Genomic DNA, 19888 nt, shown 5'->3' with positions numbered 1-19888 from the left:
CTGCACAAACTGCACAAACTACCTTCTCCTTCAGCACTCCGCCATCTTGGCTGCTTCTCCTCTCCTCCACGTGGTCTTTTTCTGCTCTCCTCCAGCATGGGCTCCTCTGCCCCACTTTATAGTGTAGAAATCGAAACCTTTAATCCAATATACAAACAAGGAAGTCTCTGATACAAAGTCATTTATCTGAGGCATAATGGGATTCCTCAGGAGAGTGTACCACCCCACATCATGCAACAGTCAAGGGTGTGGGGAAAAGCTTAGTCTTAAAACTAAGCTTTAGGCTATAACGACCCTGTCTGCTTACAGCCTGTCCCCCATACCCAATGCAAACTATAAGCAAGCAAGTATATATATTTACAAACTTATTTGACCAACAGTTCCAAATCATACAGCTAATAAATGGTACAGTCAGACCTCAACTCCTACTAGTATGTCTCCAGAGTCTGTATAGTTAACTACCGCACCAAATGCTTTTATATAGTTTTATGGGTATTGTGCTATTTCTAATAGTAAATGTAATATTTTTGTTATATATGTTTCTTCTTTGTCTTCTTCTTTGGATCTAGGACCACACATAGTATTACTAGATCTAAGCACATACAACACTTTTCTGATGATTATGCATAAAATATTTTATATTTGTAGAATATTTTCATATTGATAAATGCTTTTTCTTATCATTTTATGCCCTCCCTAAGCTTTAAAATACATAAGGCTTTATCCTCATTTTTAGATAAAAAAACTGATAGAAAAAACTAAACAGTTTCTCACCTCACAAGTTTGTAGCCCTTCTAAAACCAGATAATCAGATTTCCTAGCTCCTGGTCTAGCATTCTTTCTAGTGTATTAGATGTTGTTTCCTACTGTCTTCCTCTTATAGTTTAGAAAATAAAAAATAAAAAGAAGTTTAAGAATCCCAATAAAGGGCCCTGGCCGGTTGGCTCAATGGTAGAGCATCGGCCTGGCGTGCAGGAGTCCCGGGTTCAATTCCTGGCCAGGGCACACAGGAGAAGCACCCATCTGCTTCTCCACCACTCCCCCTCTCCTTCCTCTCTGTCTCTCTCTTCCCCTTCCACAGCCGAGGCTGCATTGGAGCAAAGATGGCCTGGGCGCTGAGGATGGCTCTGTGGCCTCTGCCTCAGGCGCTAGAGTGGCTCTGGTCGCAACAGAGCGACGCCCCGGATGGGCAGAGCATCGCCCCCTGGTGGGCATGCCGGGTGGATCCTGGTCCGGTGCATGCGGGAGTCTGTCTGACTGCATCCCCGTTTCCAACTTCAGAAAAATAAATAAATAAATAAATAAATAAATAAATAAATAAATAAATAAATAAATAAAAAGAATCCCAGTAAAATTAAATGAGCAGATTTTGAGAAACATTTAGGATTATTTTAGAAGTCCTCACTAAAGTAGAAGGTGAAAATGCATTAAATTAACAGTGGATTTGGTTAAATAAGCCACACAACTAGGTTCTGGTGTATTAACTTTCCATTTCTCATTTTTTGGCCTTCCTAATGGGAACACCTTGACAGGGTGGCTCTCAGGTGTTCTCTTTCTTTGTGTCACTGCTCTTCTGAGACAGCTCATTTGCACTTGTTTATCATCCTCTGCCTTCACTCAGTCTCAGAAGCTGCGTTGCTAATTATTGACCCAGACAAGCCTCAAAGAGGACAAAGGCAGCTAAAATTGGAGCGCTCTTTCCTTAGAATCACAATGCCTTTTCCATTTCTCAGAAGGAGTAAGGCATTTTTAGCTGTGAGGTTCAGTGACCATTCAGAGGGCCCCTTGGATTTCTGTAAAAGAATTACAACTAGATTTTTGAAAAGAAAAATTTGGAGGGTATTTCATTCACAGTCAGTAATTTCGCTTATATGTGTGTGAGAGAATTTTTCCCTTCTGTGTTAACATATAAGACAGAGCAGAATAACGCATTCATTCATTCCATAAATATTTCTCAAGGAGTTGCCAAGAGTAAAAAAATAGTGCTAAATACCATTAAAGATGTTTAGAGGTAAACTTACCTTATCACAAGACCTTACATATGATAGAGACACGAGAAATATTTGTTAAACTGAAGTGAACTATCACATGAACTGTAGCTCATAGCCTTGGAATCTATTTGGAAATTATAAAGGCATTAAATATGTGAGAATTGGAAAGGAATTTAGGGCTCATCTCATGCAGCTATTTTAGCAGTGAAACAATGGAGACCCACACGAGTATATGACTTTTCCAAAAACATATATCTATTTAGGGAGAGTATCCCTTTTTATCATAACATGTTTCAGAGATTACATATATGTCAATATCTATAATGCAGGGCATCATGTGAGAGGAGCTAATCAATGTTTAGAACAGGGCTGCCCAATGGAAATATATACCATATATGCAATTTTTCATTTTTTAGTAGTCATATTTAAAAAGTAAAAAAATGAACTTAATTTTAAGAATATATATATTTTTAGTCATTCTATCCCAAGCATTATAATCTGAACATGTAATAAACATTAAAAAAATCGTTAGTAAGTTATCTTGCATTCATATTTTCATACTAAGTCTTCAAAATGCAGAGTAGAGTATATTATACTTTGACACATCTCAGTCTGGGTTATACATATTTCAAGGACTTAATAGCTACATGTGGCGTGGGGCTACCTATTAGACAGTAGAGCTCTAGAATCACAAGAAGGGGGGAAATGATTTTATATTTTCATACATTTTAAAAGCTGTAGTATTTTTATTATTGCTTATTTATAAAGCTTTATTTTAATTTAAAAGCATAAAAAGAAAACTTAACCCAAACTGACTAAACAAGCTATTTTTTAAAAAAGAACTGAAACAGACCTATAATCATTAGAGAAACTGAAATGTTATAAATTTTACTCTCCACCCCCACAAAATAGTAAATAAACAAATCATCAAAAGTATTGGCTCAGCCTGACCAGGTGGTGGCGCAGTGGATAGAGCGTCGGACTGGGATGTGGAGGACCCAGGTTCGAGACCCCAAAGTCGCCAGCTTGAGTGTGAGCTAATCTGGTCTGAGCAAAGCTCACCAGCTTGGATCCAAGGTCACTGGTTTGAGCAAGGGGTTACTTGGTCTGCTGTAGCCCCACAGTCAAGGTACATATGAGAAAGCAATCAATGAACAACTAAGGTGTCACAACGAAAAACTAATAATTGATGCTTCTCATCTCTCTCCGTTTCTGTCTGTCCCTATCTATCCCTCTCTGACTCTCTCTCTCTCTCTCTCTGTCTCTGTAAAAAAAAAAAAAAAAAAAAAAAGTATTGGCTCAGATGGTTGTACATACTTCTACTAAAATCCCAAGAGATTATTTCTACCTTAAGCAAGTCATCTCATTTTACAATCCATTCCATTTGCAGTATTAGTAGTAGTTTAATTGTTAATCAGTTTTTATATGTGATCAGACAGTGATCTAGTTTATTTATATTAGCCATCATTATCTTTCACTTCCTTGTGAAATTGAAGAATTGTTTATGTTATTGATAAGTAGCAGGGTCTGCTATCTAATAGGCTACATGACTCCCTGCCATGCACTTAATATTAAATGCATCAAATGAAGGTAGAAAGAAATTACCTGTCGTACGAATATAAGCTCGCCAATTATTTTTAGAGGTTTATAGACAAAAAATAAGAGGATTTCTCTTTCTTACTATACTTCAGATTCCTGTTTTCTAGTGAGAAATTCAGTATGAACAAAGAGACTACTACATTCTTCAATGTTCTGGTCTAAAAAAGGTTCATATAATTGTGAGTTTGGATATCACCTTGTCCTTTTCTTGGGTCGTTGCTCAGAGCTCAGGTGAATATGTTGGCGAAGTTTTGTCCTTTTTAACTTCAGCTCTTGCAATAAATCCTGAGCTGGCAGGAGGAAGAGAGGGAAGGGCAAGGGGTAGAAAAGAAAAGAAACGGAATTAGGTCACGTTTCTGGAGGCTTCTGCGTTGGGGACAGTGAGACCCCTGTGATCATTTCATACCTCCTTTACAAAGGGCTCTTCCAGTTTTATTTTATTCTCTGACCCAGAGAATAAATTAGTAGACTTCTAAAGCATTTTCCTCAAATGCTGATTGTGAGTCTCTATATATGGTACCACATTAATAATAGTTTTCCTTCTCAGTTTGACATAAGATCATGTAGCTTTCTAAGATGTTTTCTTTAAATTCTTAGATTTTTAAAGCTTCTATGTATAAGCATGAATTCATACTAATATCAGTAAGGAAAAGAGATAAGTATGCTAGAATGCTTATAGCTGTAACAGAAAGCTGTAACTCAGTTGGCTTAAACCTGAGGTGGGAAGCTGAAATCACTCAGTAACTCAGTGAATCCTTTCCATCTTTATTTTTGCCATCTTCAAATGTTGGTGGGTTTTTTTTTAACTTTTCCCCATGACCCCAAAATGTCTGTCAACATCCTGTGTATCAAATGCAAATAACTATGCCTAGTGAAAAAAGAAAGATCTTCTTTTCTTTATGTCTTCTTCTAAAATAGAGAAAAACCCTTCCCAAACCAACTCCCCCTGACTTCTCTTCATGGTCTCATTGATCACAACTGTATCACATGCTATAATGTCTTAACCAGTCTCTGCCACAGAGATGGTGCTTCCCTGATTAGCTGAGACAATCAGGTTTCCTTCATGGGGACCAGGGCTGAGGCCCACTGCCCCAAAAGTACATGGCCACAAAGGCGTGTGGGTATTTGAAGTACACTTCAGTTCTAGCCAGAGGGAGAAATGACTTGTTTAGGACACCTGTAGAGTCAGCTACAAGTTAATGAGAAGTTACAGTGTATTGCTACAGAGAAGCATGTAAGTCTTGTATAGAAATATACAAGAAGGGCACCTAGTCAGGCTTGCTAGAGAAAGGGGAAAGGAGAGTGTTATCTGACCTGAGATATCAAGGACAAGAGGAGATACCCCAGGGAATGGTGAGGGGAGGAGAGAGAGGAGATCAGATAGACAGAGTAGCATGTGCAGAGAGGTCATGGTGGGTTTGGGAGGACGCTGAACACCAATTTGTCTAAAGTATAAAGCACAAGGTGGCTACCAATCAGAAATTAGGCTGGAGACATATACTGGAGTATATAATAAGTCATATAGAAATTCATATTTTATTCTGCCACAGTGGGGAGCCAATGAAAGATTTTAAGCAGCAAATGGCATAAACAGATTTACACTAAAAAATATTTAGCAAACCTATTTGAGTGACCTCCTTTTTGCCTTATTTGACGAGGAAATCAACTTATACATGGTTAAGACTGGAGGTAGATGGAACAAATGAGAATCAGTTGCAATAACTCTGGGGGGGGGATGGTGATAGAGTTACAGAAAAGTAAATATATTTGATCGACATTTAGGAGCTTTGACTAATCAGGACTTAGTTAATAGGAAGTGAGAGAAGTAGGGATCAATAATCATTCAGATTTCAGGTTGGTCAACTAGGAGGATGAAACTGACCTTTATTGAGTTATGGTACACAAAGTAGAAGCCGATTTTGGAGGGGGTGTGGATAGATTTAAATTGTACTTAATGAGTGTGGGGAGCCTAGTCTGTCTGAAATGTAAGAGAAATATTTCTGTTCTTAAAGTACTTTCAGAGGGTAAGAGATATGTTAATCAATGAGTGATATAAGACTCTAATTTATTGTAGAAGGTGTTAAGTAAAGCAAAAGAGCAATAAAGTTTGGAGAAGGAAGTGATTTTTCCTGAGGGATAAATGAGTGGAAGAATCTGAAATTACTCATAAAAGATAAAAATTTTAGTTGATACTTGCCTGTAAAGATTTGACTGATGTGAATTGTAGAGGGGTAGGGGCCTTGTGCTCTATGTAAGGCAAATTTGAAAAATGATAATTGGCTAGGTTGCTAGGGCACATTTGAATGGATATAATAAAATATAAAGTTTGGGGGCTAGTTGAATTGGTCAGAACTCTGAGGATGCCAAGAGAAAAAAAATATGAACCCTACCTGTATTGATCTTTTATTGCAAGGTATATTAATTAGCTATTAATACAATAACACTACATAGCAAACAACCACAAAATATTTGTAGCATATAACAATAAGCATTTGTTCCTTGTTCATAGGTCTGCGGGTAGGCTGGGATGGCTCTGTTTCAGGCTGCAGGGGGCCTTCATGTTTGTTCCTCATATTTCTCCTTCTTCTTGGATCAGTGGTTTCCCAGAGCCTGTTCTTGTCATGGTATAGTTAGCAACTCCCAGAGTGGCAAGTGGAACACTGTATAACTCATAATGCCTCAGCTTGGAACAGGCAGATCATTTGTATTCACATTCTGTTAGTAAAAAAAAAAAAAGAGCCAAGCCCATTATCCTTGAGGGAGGGCAGTGAGGGGGAGAAAGACAGCGAAGGCAGTGAGTATTTACTGAATAATAATTAATCCATGACGTAAGGGTAGATAGAAATTTCAGATATCATAGGATTTGACCCATCAGCCACAAACTTTTGGAACACTGGGGTGCTCTATTGTGGAGTCCCCAATGGGTTTCTTAGAGACACTCAGTACAGCAAACCTATTTGAGTGACCTCCTTTTTGCCTTATTCTTGGCCTTTCCAAAGGGGTGATATGGGCCTATAAACTGCTCACTGAGCTGAATGATTACTGGTCAGAATTAGAACCAGCTTTTTTCACGATCATCTCATGGTCACAATTAGTTGCCTTTGTTCTAATGCAACAGCGCCAGTCTCTTCCTCTAAGACTAATTACAGGTCGATGTTACCTCTCAACAGCACTACTGAGTGATAAAAACTAAAGCAATAAAAGATGATCTCAGTATTTTCCTTAACATGTAGTTTTTGGCCTTCTCCCAAGAGCCCAGCACATTTACGAAAGCCAAGCTAAGACACTGTGCTGGTTATTGTACCAATAATGTGCCCTAGTTACTCTGAGAAAGTATGTGACCCATGGAAGTAATATAATTTTCTCATCATTGAAGATATCCTCAAATTGAGTGCCGTCTAGCTCTCTATTTACTTGCTCCCTAAGCAGGAGATTTTAGCCATATTTTGAATTCCTGAATTAAAGAAATTATAATTGTATTAATTGATTGACAAATTCTCAAGCCCAAATAGTTTCATGGTGCTTGAGTAGATGTATATGTGTGCCTTCCTCTGAGATCATCCTTTTATATTGATCCTGGTGACATGGTCAAATAATAGAGGAGAGAGTTCACTTCCTGATTCCCTGTACTTCCCAAATTGCACTCAGCACTTTTTCTCATTTTATCCTATGGCACCAGTGCAGCTAAGCACTGACCAGTGACTCAAGGAGGCCACGTGCAGTGAGATAGAGGTGTCTTTCCCAGCACAGTGCTACCTCAAGGTTCCTTTTCACATCACCAGGACAAAATGTGTGACTGCTCCTTTCCTTTCCATCCCGTAGACACTCCAGATCAAAGCTCTGGCTTCTCTCTATGACTACTTTCCCATTGCAGACTCTCCTTGATGTTGAAGGAGGCCTTTGAAAAAGAGGAAGAGAGAGAAGGGGGAACACAAAGACAAGAAGCTGAGTAAGAGGCCAAACTTAAGAAACATATTTATGTTTACTCATTTGCAAAATAAATCCTACTGAAACCCTTAAATGCTCACTGTCATAGGGACTGTGCTTGAAAAATCTGATTTCAACCCTAAGCATAAGTACCTTGTCCAGGCAGGGCAATAGACCTGAGGATTTATTACTACACCTATCTTAGGAAAAAGCCCCGGTCAAGGACAGGTACTAGGAGTGCCCTCCCAGAGGGAGAGAAGACATAATCTAGGTAACATAGCAGGTGTGTTGTGATAACCATGAGGTGCTAAATCAGAGTGAAGTCAGAAAGAGGGTATGATATAAACTGATACAAGCTGTGGCTGAACAAGGTACATGTAGCATCAGGTCAAGTCTAATATGAAAGGAAAGATGCTAGCCCTGGGTTTCATACCTTGAGTACTTTCCTGTAGGCATGAGTCCTTAGAACAGCTGACCTTGAAAACTAAATGACATTACATTTTTTTATTGGCTACAAATAAATTGAAAAATAGCAGACTACTTACTTGGTTTGTATTTATTAAAATAACAAAATACTTCAACAAGACATTGTTGCTGTATTAGTTGGTGCATTGTTTGGTGAAGGAGTGAAGGAAAAGGGAAGCGGGAGGGAAAGAAAAAGAAAGAAAAGAACAGAGAAGAAAAGGAGACAAGGGAGAGAGATCAGGAAGGAAAAAATGTGCTGAATTTTACTTTTTAAAAACCAATATTTATTATTAATAAATCATATACTCTTTATCAAATCTTGTATCACCTTTTTTTTTTCAGTCTTCACAGGTCAGATTTGTCATTTCCAAATGTGCTATGTTTATAAAATGGTTTTTAAGATTTTAAAGGAATGATTATCAATGTTGGCTCATTTAAAATTTTTTAAAAGATTACTTGACACAAAACATAGATAAATCATATAAATAAGTATAGTTACAAGTAAATGCTTTTAAGTTAAAATTTAATAAGTTGTTATAGTTAAAAATATTTTACCATATGTTCCCCCTGTATAAAGTTTTCTCATAAATAATAGCTTAGCTTACACTTATTAGGGTGTTTGTGAAGTCTGGAAACTGATAAGGTTTTATATTTTAATAGGCTAACAATGTCTTTTTTGGTATGGCATATTGTTACCTTTGTTTCCAGGCTGAGTGTTGGCAGTATTCTAAGTGCTTTGCATGTATTAATTCACTTAGGCTGCTTGGTTAGTACTTCTCTCACCTTTTCAACACTTCACCCTACCAAGTGAGTTTTCATACACACACACACACTTACTTTAGCAGTCGGAATTTTGGCTATCATGGAATTCAAGAATAAAAAATCTCAGTAAGACATGGCTGGGGATGCTACCAAGACTATCTAAGCATTCTTGGGTGTGGGTATGGAGGCTCTTCCGCTGACCCTTATCAAAGGTTTTGCTTCATTGCTCTAGAAATCATGTGCAGAGTTTTATTTTACTGTACTTTTTGTATTTCTCTTGCAGAACTGACTTGAGTCATGTTAGAAGGTATTCCACGTATGTTTGGAAAAATACATTACAGAAATCTTCCTATACAGAAATTTTAAAGTAATTAAAAAAATTGTATTACTACAGCATTTGTACAAAGAATTTCAGAATATAATATTGTATGCCTTTCTCAGCAGAATTTTTAACTGTGCTTGTTCAAGGACTACAAATGCGTAAAATATAAAAGACAAAACTAGATTAGGTATTATAATTATAGGTAACCTCAAAAAATATTAATAACATCTTTTATACATACTTGGTTAATATTTTACTCATGCAAAAGGAAAAATGCAGAATCGTAGCTGAAGTTGATATAGGACCAGTCTAAAACCAGCTATGTAATTTCCATTATTTTCTCCCCATCAATGGAAAATTACTTTCGGCTAAGCTGGAGTCTAGAGACTGTGAGCGAATGTCTGTTTCCTTTCCACACTGAGTGTCTCAAACTCGTTTCAATAGGTAAAATTACCAGGAAAGGTCAGAGATTAGTTTTTCATGCATGATGGATTCCATTTGCTTTAAAAGTATTATACCAGCAGGTACAATACCTTTTTTTTTCTGACTTTAGAACAAAATTAGAATTCAAATATTCATAGTTTTGAGTCAACCCCAAACCATTTCCTTTTGTTTATTTTTCCTTGGCAAAATGATATGTATTTTTTTTTTGTATTTTTCTGAAGTGAGAAGGGTGAAGGCAGAGAGACAGACTCCCGCATGTGCCCCACCAGGACCCACCTGGCATGCCAACTAGGGGACGATGCTCTGCTCATCTGGAGTGTTACTCCATTGCAACTGGAGCCATTCTAGCACCTGAGGCGGAGGCCATGGAGCCATACTCAGTGCCTGAGCCAACTTTGCTCCAATGGAGCCTTGGCTGTGGGAGAGGAAGAGAGAGATAGAGAGAAAGGAGAGGGGGAAGGGTGGGGAAGCAGATGGGTGCTTCTCCTTTGTGCCCTGGCCGGGAATCAAACCCAGGACTTCCACACACCATGCCAACACTCTACCACTGAGCCAACTGGCCAGGGCCGATATGTATTTTTTAATGGTAAAGAAGAAAGGTTTCTGGGAATCAAATAGATATATAATAAATATTCTCCCAAATTTGAAATTAGTGTGCAATCTCTGGATACTGTATGCCAATTTTTTAATTGAGTTTAAGTTGTATTTTATTAGATTTAAGCTCTTTGAAATCAAGGACTTTGTATTTTTAAATAAATGCCTTCACAGATGATAACATGTCCTTTTTCTTGTGTGTTGTCTTAACTAATGACAGTCCAAAGTGGACATAAAGACTACATTCTTTCTTACTCTTAAAGGAAAAAGAATTTCCCAACTACAAAATTAGAGATAAAATATAAGAAAAAGTAATCCACATATTGATTGGGCTGTAATTGTATGACAACAGCAGCCATCTTGTACAGAAAGGCTGGACTTCATAGTTGATTTCTTTAACACGCTGTTGTTCATTATAAAAAAAAAATAATAATATGCAACCAGAAATTGCGAGATAAGAAGTAAAAATTTTTGCCTATCATTCTACCACCATAAAACAATTAACATTTTCATATATCTTTATGTTTTCCCTTTTCATAAGTTTTAATCAATCTGTAAGTGTACTTTTTGCACCACTTCATTGACTACAAGAGCATATGTCCCCCTCTACCAGAACCTTTATTTTCTTTCTCTAAGGACTTCTTTTGTGTGTTTGAAGCAATTTCAACTTAACTCTATTGCTTATACAGGGTGGGGCAAAAGTAGGCCTACAGTTATTTGTATGGAAAATAATGCCATAAACAATAACACGAGAATAAACTCTGTTTGGAGTACTCACAACTGTAAACCTACTTTTGCCTCACCTTGTTTTGTATAAGTAAACTGCCCCTCAGGGAACAGACACCTTTTCTTCCAAAAATCAAAGAGAAGACTGAGAACTTTGTGATTTTAATTAATTACTGCCTCTCAAAAAAAAAAAAAATCTAATCTCATATCCCTGCCAGTTAATAGGTATGTGTCTCTAGCTGTGTGACCTGAGCAAACTACTCAGCTGTACTGTCTTTCCATTTTCTCATCTGTAAATTGTAGATAATGTACAGAGTAAGTAAAGGTTCAATGCTGTATTTGTTATTGTTACTATTGGGTTTTAGTCTAAAACTTCCTCTAATCTAACAGAAAAGACTATTTGAAACAATTCACTAAGTTTGTCAATAAACCATGCAACATTTATTGAAGGGTCTCCAATATCCCCTAGACAGGAAGAAACGGTGGTTTATACCCAAAAGTTTATTACAGATTTCTTCTCAAAATATATGCCATTAATTAATTCAAAAAGTCTTTCCTTTCTCTGTCACTTGTCAAAACTGAATTGCTGTAGGCCTATTTTTCATAAAAAGGAGAACTGCCCTTAAAGGAGGAAGTAAGATCAGGGACAAGTAAAATTTCTTAAGTTCTATGCCTTCTTAGACAGGCGCCTGCTTTGGCTTGAGGACTGAGTACTAAATCAAACAACATAACAGAGCCTGGAAGTGTCGGAAGGTAGAATGAATCGTTTATAATAAGCCAGTTTGCTCTCAGCTCTGACAGCATCCAGCTACATAACCTCAAGGGACCTCTATGGAAAAAAATGAAGGGAAATACTTTGGGCTTTAGAGCTTTTTATTTCCTGTGAGCAACGCATCTCCTGCCCTTCTCTCACCCATGTCCCCATTGTCCTCACATTGTGTCTTCCTGCTAATTCACTGCCTGTGCCTGGTGAGTCAAGGGCTGAAGTTGTTTATGAATATTTAAAAAAACAACATTAAGTCAGACATAAATTGACTCTGTGTGCCTGAAGGGGCTGTGGCCTTTTGACACGCCAGCAATTTGAGGTGTTGTATTATGCTGCAGAGATAAAGAGTAGGATGAACCTATTTTAGGTTGGGGAAGCTTACTGGTCCTTTGCCTTGGTGCTGCTAAGTGCAGCAACATGTTAATTGATTTTGATAGAGCCAAAAAAATCATTAACTGGCCTTCTTCCCACTGGCTGACGAAGGCTGATAATACATACACATTGACCTCTAGTGAGTGGCATGAATACAGATGATTCTAAAGGGCAAGAACCAGTCTTCTCGAAGTCTTCCTTGGCTAGTGGTTTCCCATTCTTGCCAGTTGCTGCCCACCAAGCGAGTGGGTACTTTCAAAGTCTAGGCAAATGCAAGAAGCAATTTCTTTGGCTCAGATGTGGAGTGGCCTGCTAGAGGCATCAGTATGTGAAGAGGGAATGTCACCAGCTGCTAGTTCTCAAATTACCAGCGTGGATTGGCAGCTGAGGGAATGGTGTGCGCCTGTCCTGTGGCACTGAGGCCATGACCAGCATTTCTCAACCCCTAGAGGAGACTTGGAAATACTCCACCGAGGATGGCAGCACTGGAACCTGGCATCAGGTTTAGAAGTTAAGTGTCTAAGGACAGATTTTCTCATTTCTCCACCTCTGCTCATGTGTAAAGTAGCAGGTATTTTCAGAGCTGAGAAAGACAGGTGTCCAGTGGTTATTATGGCATCTGTTCACCCTAGTCCACCATGCCAAGTTTCATAGCCATTAGCAATTAAGTTTGGTGAAGACTGCTTCCTCCATCCACAACTGGAGCTGACACTAGCCACATTCCAGAATTCATTATGCAGAGTTGTGTCTGAGGATAAGTGAATTAGGTAGTTTTTAAAAATTAACTGTATATGACCTTTTCCTCTTCCACACAAGTCACGATAATTTTCCCACTACTCGTTCAGCCCATGTGAGGACAATTTATATACACATCAGCAGCAGGATGGAAATCTACTCTGAGCTTTATGATGTTTCAACCTGCTGAAGCATCTAATCCTTTATACATTTCCTTCTTCCTTTCTAACCCAAAATATACTCGTGCTCACCTGCTCTAGAACATGATCATCTTTTTTTCCAGATTTATTGAGGTATAATTGACAAGCAAAAATTATATATATTTAAGGTATTCAGTGTAATGTTTTGATATACCTTATACATGGTGAAATTTAATGAACACATTAAATCAGTACATTTATACACAATCAATTTAATGAACACATTCATCACTTACATTGTTACCATTTTTTTGGTGTGGGTAGTAAGATCACTTAAGATTTACTCTCTTAGCAACATTCAAGCTTACAATACAGCATTATCAACTATAGTCACCATACTATATGTTAGCTGTCCAGAACTCATTCATCCTGTAAGTAAAAGTTTGTACCCTTTGACCAACATCTACCCATTTTCCCCACTCCTCCCAGCTCCTAGAAATTATTGATCTACTCTCTGCTTCTATAGGTTGGACTCTTTTAGATTCCACATATAAGTTAGATTATACAGCATGTGTCTTTCTCTATTTGGCTTACCTCACTTAGCATGATGTCTACCAAGTTAATTAATGTTGTTGCGAATGGCAAGATTTCCTTCTTTCTTATAGCTGAAACATATACTCCATTGTGCCTGTACTCTCATACCTGAATAATACTCCATTGTGCCTATGTACCACGTTTTCATCTATTCCTCTGTCAATAGACACTTAGGCTGTTTTCATACCTTTTTTTTGTTCTGTATTCTTCCAAAGTCAGAAGATGGGGGGGAGGCGGGGAGGCAGGCAGACAGACAGACTCCTGCATGTGCCCAACCAAGATCTGCCCAACCAGGATACACCCGGCATGCCCACCAGGGGCAATACTCGGCCCCTCTGGGGCATTGCTCCTCTGTAATTGGAGCCATTCTAGCACCTGAGGCGGAGGCCATGGAGCCATCCTCAGTGCCCGGGCCTACTTTGCTCCAATGGAGCCTTGGCTGTGGGAGGGGAAGAGAGAGACAGAAAGAAAGGATGGGGGGAAGGATGGAGAAGCACATGGGTGCCTCTCCTATATGCCCTGGCCAAGAATCGAACCCAAAACTTCCACATGCCGGGCCAACGCTCTACTGCTAAGCCAACCCACCAGGGCTCCATATCTTGACTATTGTAAATAATGCTGCAGTTCACATGGGAGTACAGATATATCTTCAAGATAGTGATTTTATTTCCTTTGGATATATACCCAAGTAGTGATTTTATTGGGTCATATATAATTCTGTGTTTTGAGGAGCCCCCATACAGTTTTCCAAAATGGCTACACCAATTTACATTGCCATCAGTAATGTACAAGGGTTCCCTTTTCTCCAAAGCTTGCCAACACTTGTCATCTCTTGCTTTTTTGGTAAATGCTATTCTAACAGGTGTGAGGTACTGTCTCATTGTAGTTTTAATTTGTATTTCCCCGTTGGGTGGTGATATTGAGTAACTTTTATGAATTTGTTGGCCATTTGTATATCTTCCTTGGGAAAATATCTATTTAGGTTTGCTGCCCATTTTTAATTGGATTATTTCTTGTTCTTGTTCTTGTTTTGCTATTCAGTGTATGAGTTCCTTTATATGATATATGTTAACTCCTTATCAGATATGTGTTTTGCAAATATTTTCTCTCATTTCCTAGGTTGCCTTTTCATTTTGTTCATTATTTCCCTTGCTGTGCAGAGTTATTTACTTTGTTGTAATCTTACTTGTTTATTTTTGCTTTCGTTGCCATGTATTTTGAATGCCATATCCAAAAAGTCATCACCAGGACCAATGTCAAGGAGGTTTTTCCTATCTTCAACTCCTTAAGCGAGGTCAATAACATTTTTTTTTTTAAATGCATTCAGTTTTCAAAAAGAAGTCCAGGTAATATACTCTTGAAAGAATTAGTTTTAGTGATAATAAACATGTAAAGAAAAGCATACTTTTCAAAATTTCATAAACTTTACAGTTATATGATTTTCAAATCTAACTCCAGTTTCCTTCCCAGTATGCCCTTATGATTGCAAAGTCCCATAGCTCTGAAGCCAGATGCATTCATAACATGAAGGTTTGTGCCATTATCTTTATGTACCTTTTGATCAAATATTTAAATTATTGTGAATGGTCTGAAAACTTATTACCTTTATTTGTTCTCTAATTCTCTCTCTCTCTTTCTCTCTCTCTCTCTCTCTCTCTCTCTCTCTCTCTCTCTCACACACACACACACACACACACACACACACACAGAATCAAACCTCCTCTAAACTCCTTCTTAGTCCTACTCAGCAGGATAGCGATCAAAGCCACAGAAAATTCTATATTTTCCCTCCACCCTTCCTCACCATTTCACAGTGGACTTTTTTCTTCCTAAGGATTTAGAAAGAAAACAAATCAGAAAGTCCTTTACTGGTCTCAGTAAAAAAAATTGTCCTTGTCCTCTCCCCAGATTAAAATACTTGTTATAAATAGTTTTAGATTCAAGAACCATTCTGTCAAATATGTTTTTTAAGTAGTATTAACTAATGACCAACCTAATATAAATCTAAGGTAGTTCTAGATTTTTTTAAAAGATACTCAATACTTAATTGAAAAAGGATACAGATGGAACTAACATATTAACTCTGAATTTATTGTTGATTGACTGACAATATATTTATTTATTTATTTATTTATTTATTTATTCAATTTTAAAGAAAGGAGAAAGAGAGAGAAGGGGGGAGGAGCAGGAAGCATCAACTCCCATATGTGCCTTGACCAGGCAAGCCCAGGGTTTTGTTTTGTTTTTTGTATTTTTCTGAAGCTAGAAACGGGGAGAGACAGTCAGACAGACTCCCGCATGCGCCCGACTGGGATCCACCCGGCACGCCCACCAGGGGGCGACGCTCTGCCCATCCGGGGCATCGCTCTGTCGCGACCAGAGCCACTCTAGCCCGGGCCATCTTTGCTCCAATGGAACCTCGGCTGCGGGAGGGGAAGAGAGAGACAGAGAGGAAGGAGAGGGGGAGGAGTGGAGAAGCAGATGGGCGCTTCTCCTGTGTGCCCTGGCCGGGAATTGAACCCGGGACTTCTGCATGCCAGGCCGACGCTCTACCACTGAGCCAACTGGCCAGGGCAAGCCCAGGGTTTTAAACCGGCGATCTTGGCATTCCAGGTCGACGTTTTATCCACTGTGCCACCACAGGTCAGGCCGACAATATCTTTAGTGTATTTATATTATTAAGGGATATATGTCAAACATGTACACACATGTAGGGAAGTGTGTGTGTGTGTATGTGTGTGTGTGTGTGTGTGTGTGTGTGTGTGTGTGTTTGAGTGTGTTGGTTCACACTGGCAGGAAATACACTGATTCAGAGCAATACCAATTTTGGGCCAGGCAAATAAATTAACATTTTCATTTCTTCTAGAAATAACACATTTGCTTGTCCACGTGTGATCTATCCATTTGATCCTTAGCACAAACACACAAATAATAAGGTATTTTTGGTTCATGTCGTAAACTCTGTGAATCTGTAATACATATAATTTTTTAAAGTTTTTCACTGACCTACCTTCTGGTATCCTATTTCATGTGTGTGTACCAGAGACTGGAAAGGCCAAATGACAAAGAGGAGGATATAAACACTAATCTGAAAGAATATAGGCACTCCTGTGTTCATTGCAGTGTTATTTACAATAGCCAAGATCTGGAAACAGCCCAACTGCCCATCAGTAGGTGAGATAAAAAAACTGTGGTACATTTACACAGTGGAATACTACTCAGCTGTAAAAAAGAAAAAATAGAAGAAGAAGGAAATCTAACCCTTTGTGACACCTTGGATTGACTTGGAGAGTATTATGCTAAGTGAAATAAGCCAGTCGGAGAAGGACAATGTTGGGCAGATAAAATGTATTATGCTCACTTTGTTAAAGATGGCGCTGCCATGTGGAGGCCATTGCCCAGGTGATATTAATGTGTGTCTCTGTGGGCTGTGGGCAGGCAGAATCCTTATAGCCTGGGGCTTGGTTTTGGGATTAAGCCTTTCCCACCCTTTTTGATGTGGGGCGGTACAATCCCATCATGCCCCAGATAAGTAACTTTGTATTAGAGACTTCCCTATTTTGTATATTGGATTAAAGGTTTGGATTTCTACACTATAAAATGGGGGCAGAACAGGAGCTTGCTCTCTTGGTTCCTGAGATTATCATTAGAGGAGAGAGCAGAGAGCAGAGAAAGGCCACGTGGAGGAGGCCAGGAGAAGTAGCCAAGATGGCGGAGTGTTGAATGAGAAGCCAGTTAGTGCAGAGTTTGTGCAGGGAGAAGGAAGGAGATGGGGAACAGAGGTGAGTAAGTCTGGTGAGCTAGAAATCTTTGATTCTAGGAAACTCGGATAAGTCAGTAGCTTTGTGAGCACTGAATGTAAGTGGGTTTTGGAGCCCAGTGTGTGTTTTTTACTTGCCCACCGGGTGCAAGCTAGGATTAAAGACAATGGCCCACCAGTTTTTGGCTCCATTGTTTCTTTACCGACTGTCTGAATCCAATGCGAACCTGCATGGTCCAGGCTGCTGTGATGGTGGCTGTGGAGACTGGCTTTACAGACAAGTACCATGTGATTTCACTTATATGTGTAATCTAATGAACAAAATAAACAAAAAAAAAAAAATAGAAACAGACACATCAATACAGAGAACAGACTGACAGCTGTCAGATGGGTGAGGGTTTGTGAGACTGGGTAAAAATGGTAAAGAAATTAAGCAAAAAAAAAAAAAACTAAAAAAAGAAGATGGATAGAGAGAAAGAAAGAGGTACTTGAGAAAACTCGGCAATTTATTAAGTAAAATAGTAACAATTCAGGGTTTGATAAAGAACAACAAACATAACCATCTCACTTTAGTCAGCTTTTATTTATTTTTCAAGTCCCAATCAAAAGTCATCTTTGATATCAAATAGTAGAAGAGGCATATGTTGGTCTAGGTTCCCCCAGATAGAAACCCTGGGACAGGGAATATAAGTTTACTTAGAAAGTTCATGAAACATGAGAGGGGAAGTGATACAGGGAATAGAAGGACTCGAATCGTCCATCATCAAACCAGTTACCTCCATGGGAAAGTGGAGCTGAATCGCACACAGCAAGACATTGTGTATGGAACAATCCTCAAAGTTATCCCATCCATGGGACGAGGAAGCTGGAATACTTATCCACCTACTCACCCATTAGTCACCTGTTTCTGAGGATTATTAACAATCCACCCCTTCTAGTTTATTTATTTTGGGGCCAAGCATGTAACTATGGCCACAAATAGCCCTTAGACAGAGACTCACAGGTTAAAAAAAAAAAAAAAAACCACCGCAGTCAGGAAGTTGCAGGTTTGGGGATAACCAGCTTTAAGAGGTGGCTGTCCCAAGGACATGGGTGCCAATACCCTCCCCTATGGGTGTCAGAGACAGTGAGTTAATTTCATCTACCTGTGTAAATAAGGATTTTGAATCAAGCCTTCTGTTTCTCCTATGTGTTTGAAAATTTAAACAAAACTATTGTTGTTTTTGACTATGTAACACCAAAGATGATCTTAAGTATAAAGCAAATTCATTTAATTTATCATAAAATTAAATATACAATCATATGTTTACTTGATAAACTACCATGTACTTTTATAGGGTGAGTTTTAAAGATGTATTTCTGCAATCTATTTAATTAAAATGGACTTTAAAAATACCCCATCATATTATTAACCTTCAAAACAAAATGATCGTCTTCTGAGATCTGTAAAACCTGTTTCTTAAATGTCACTGTCGATTATCACTGCTAGAGCAGTGGTAAAACAATGGTTTCTCTACCAGCCGAAATGTGATTTCACCAAATAAAAGATGAAATAACCCTTCTGATTAATTGAGCTTTCTTTTGATTTAGGACGAAAGGGGAAAAGTTCCATCTGTGACTAATTCAAGAATTTTAAGAAGTTCTCCTAAATCATTTCAGCAACAAGGCAAATAGGAATCCCAAGATTAGAGGACACTTGAAAAGTCTCACCTGCTCCTCAGGGCCTGGTTGTCCCTTGTCATGCTTTTGCTGTGTGGTCTCCTACCCAAAGCTTCATTATTTCTCCACACATGAATTCCTATCCCACCAACCACAAGGGATCCCTTTCCATTTCTGTTAAAAGCTTTTATGTCCCAATCTTTTTATCAAGATTTACTGATCAAGTAATACTTGACATGGCTGCAGACCTCTCTTAGGCCTTGCCTATCCTTCCGGTCTATGCCATTCTTCACAAGGCCTCCATTCTACCAGCTTTCAAGCCCTGTATCTAGAATCCTCTCTGCTTGAAATCTTTCCTCACTGTTCATCCCACAGGGTTCTTTTCTCTACTTTCTTATCATAATACAGTGGTCCCTCATCTATAGCGTGGGTGTTGGAAGTATGAGATTCTAGTTAATGTATGCACTATACAATGCATATACAGTGCTTAAAAATGATGCATGATGACTCAAATTAAGGTGAAAAATGTTCTATTTATCAGCACAAAATTATTTCCTTTGGATTATCATATGATGGCTGACCCTGTCTGCAGTAAATTTAAACTGGCTTTAAAATCCTGGAGAGAGAGAGAGTGAGTGTGTGTGTGTGTGTGTGTGTGTGTGTGTGTGTGTGTGTGTTACTGATTGCTAACTGTACCAGGACCTGAATTAATATTTGGCAACATCAGCATTCATTGTACAAAAAAAGAGCATGGTTCACAGGAGTCAGGCATGACCTCTTCAAACACCAACTGATAGCTACAAAACAAAGATTAATTACAACTACCTTAAAGAGTTGTTTTGAATATTGGGAGAGAAAATATAAAGAACCAAGTAGGGGGGGGGGGGGGGAAAGTAGATAGTAGGTGTTGAGTAAATGCTGGTTTCTTTCCACCTTCCCTTGTTTAAATCACCAAATTGCTCATTCAACTAGTCACATAGACTTTGGTTAACAATTAACTAAGGAATAACAATGCAGATTTTTTTAAAAAAT

At 38.5% G+C, this 19888-nt stretch overlaps 1 protein-coding gene across 13 annotated transcripts in view; it reads left to right on the top strand.

The window, feature by feature from the left end:
- Positions 1-19888, top strand: part of PDE4D (phosphodiesterase 4D) — a 1514231-nt gene that overhangs the window by 1164513 nt on the left and 329830 nt on the right. Inside the window, exon 1 of one of the 13 annotated variants that reach the window (XM_066375438.1) lies at positions 7460-7539. The exons of the other annotated variants lie outside the window; for them this stretch is intronic. Within the exon in view, the coding sequence (XP_066231535.1) occupies positions 7475-7539 (65 nt within the window). The 5' untranslated portion in view covers positions 7460-7474. Of the gene's footprint in view, positions 1-7459; positions 7540-19888 lie in introns of those variants that run through there. 13 annotated transcript variants of the gene reach the window in all.

This window comes from Saccopteryx leptura, chromosome 1 (genome assembly GCF_036850995.1).
Source record: "Saccopteryx leptura isolate mSacLep1 chromosome 1, mSacLep1_pri_phased_curated, whole genome shotgun sequence".
In the NCBI taxonomy this organism is placed as follows: Eukaryota; Metazoa; Chordata; class Mammalia; order Chiroptera; family Emballonuridae; genus Saccopteryx; species Saccopteryx leptura.
The sequence above is the reverse complement of the archived record's forward strand: the minus strand, read 5'-3'. Positions and strand labels throughout refer to the sequence as shown.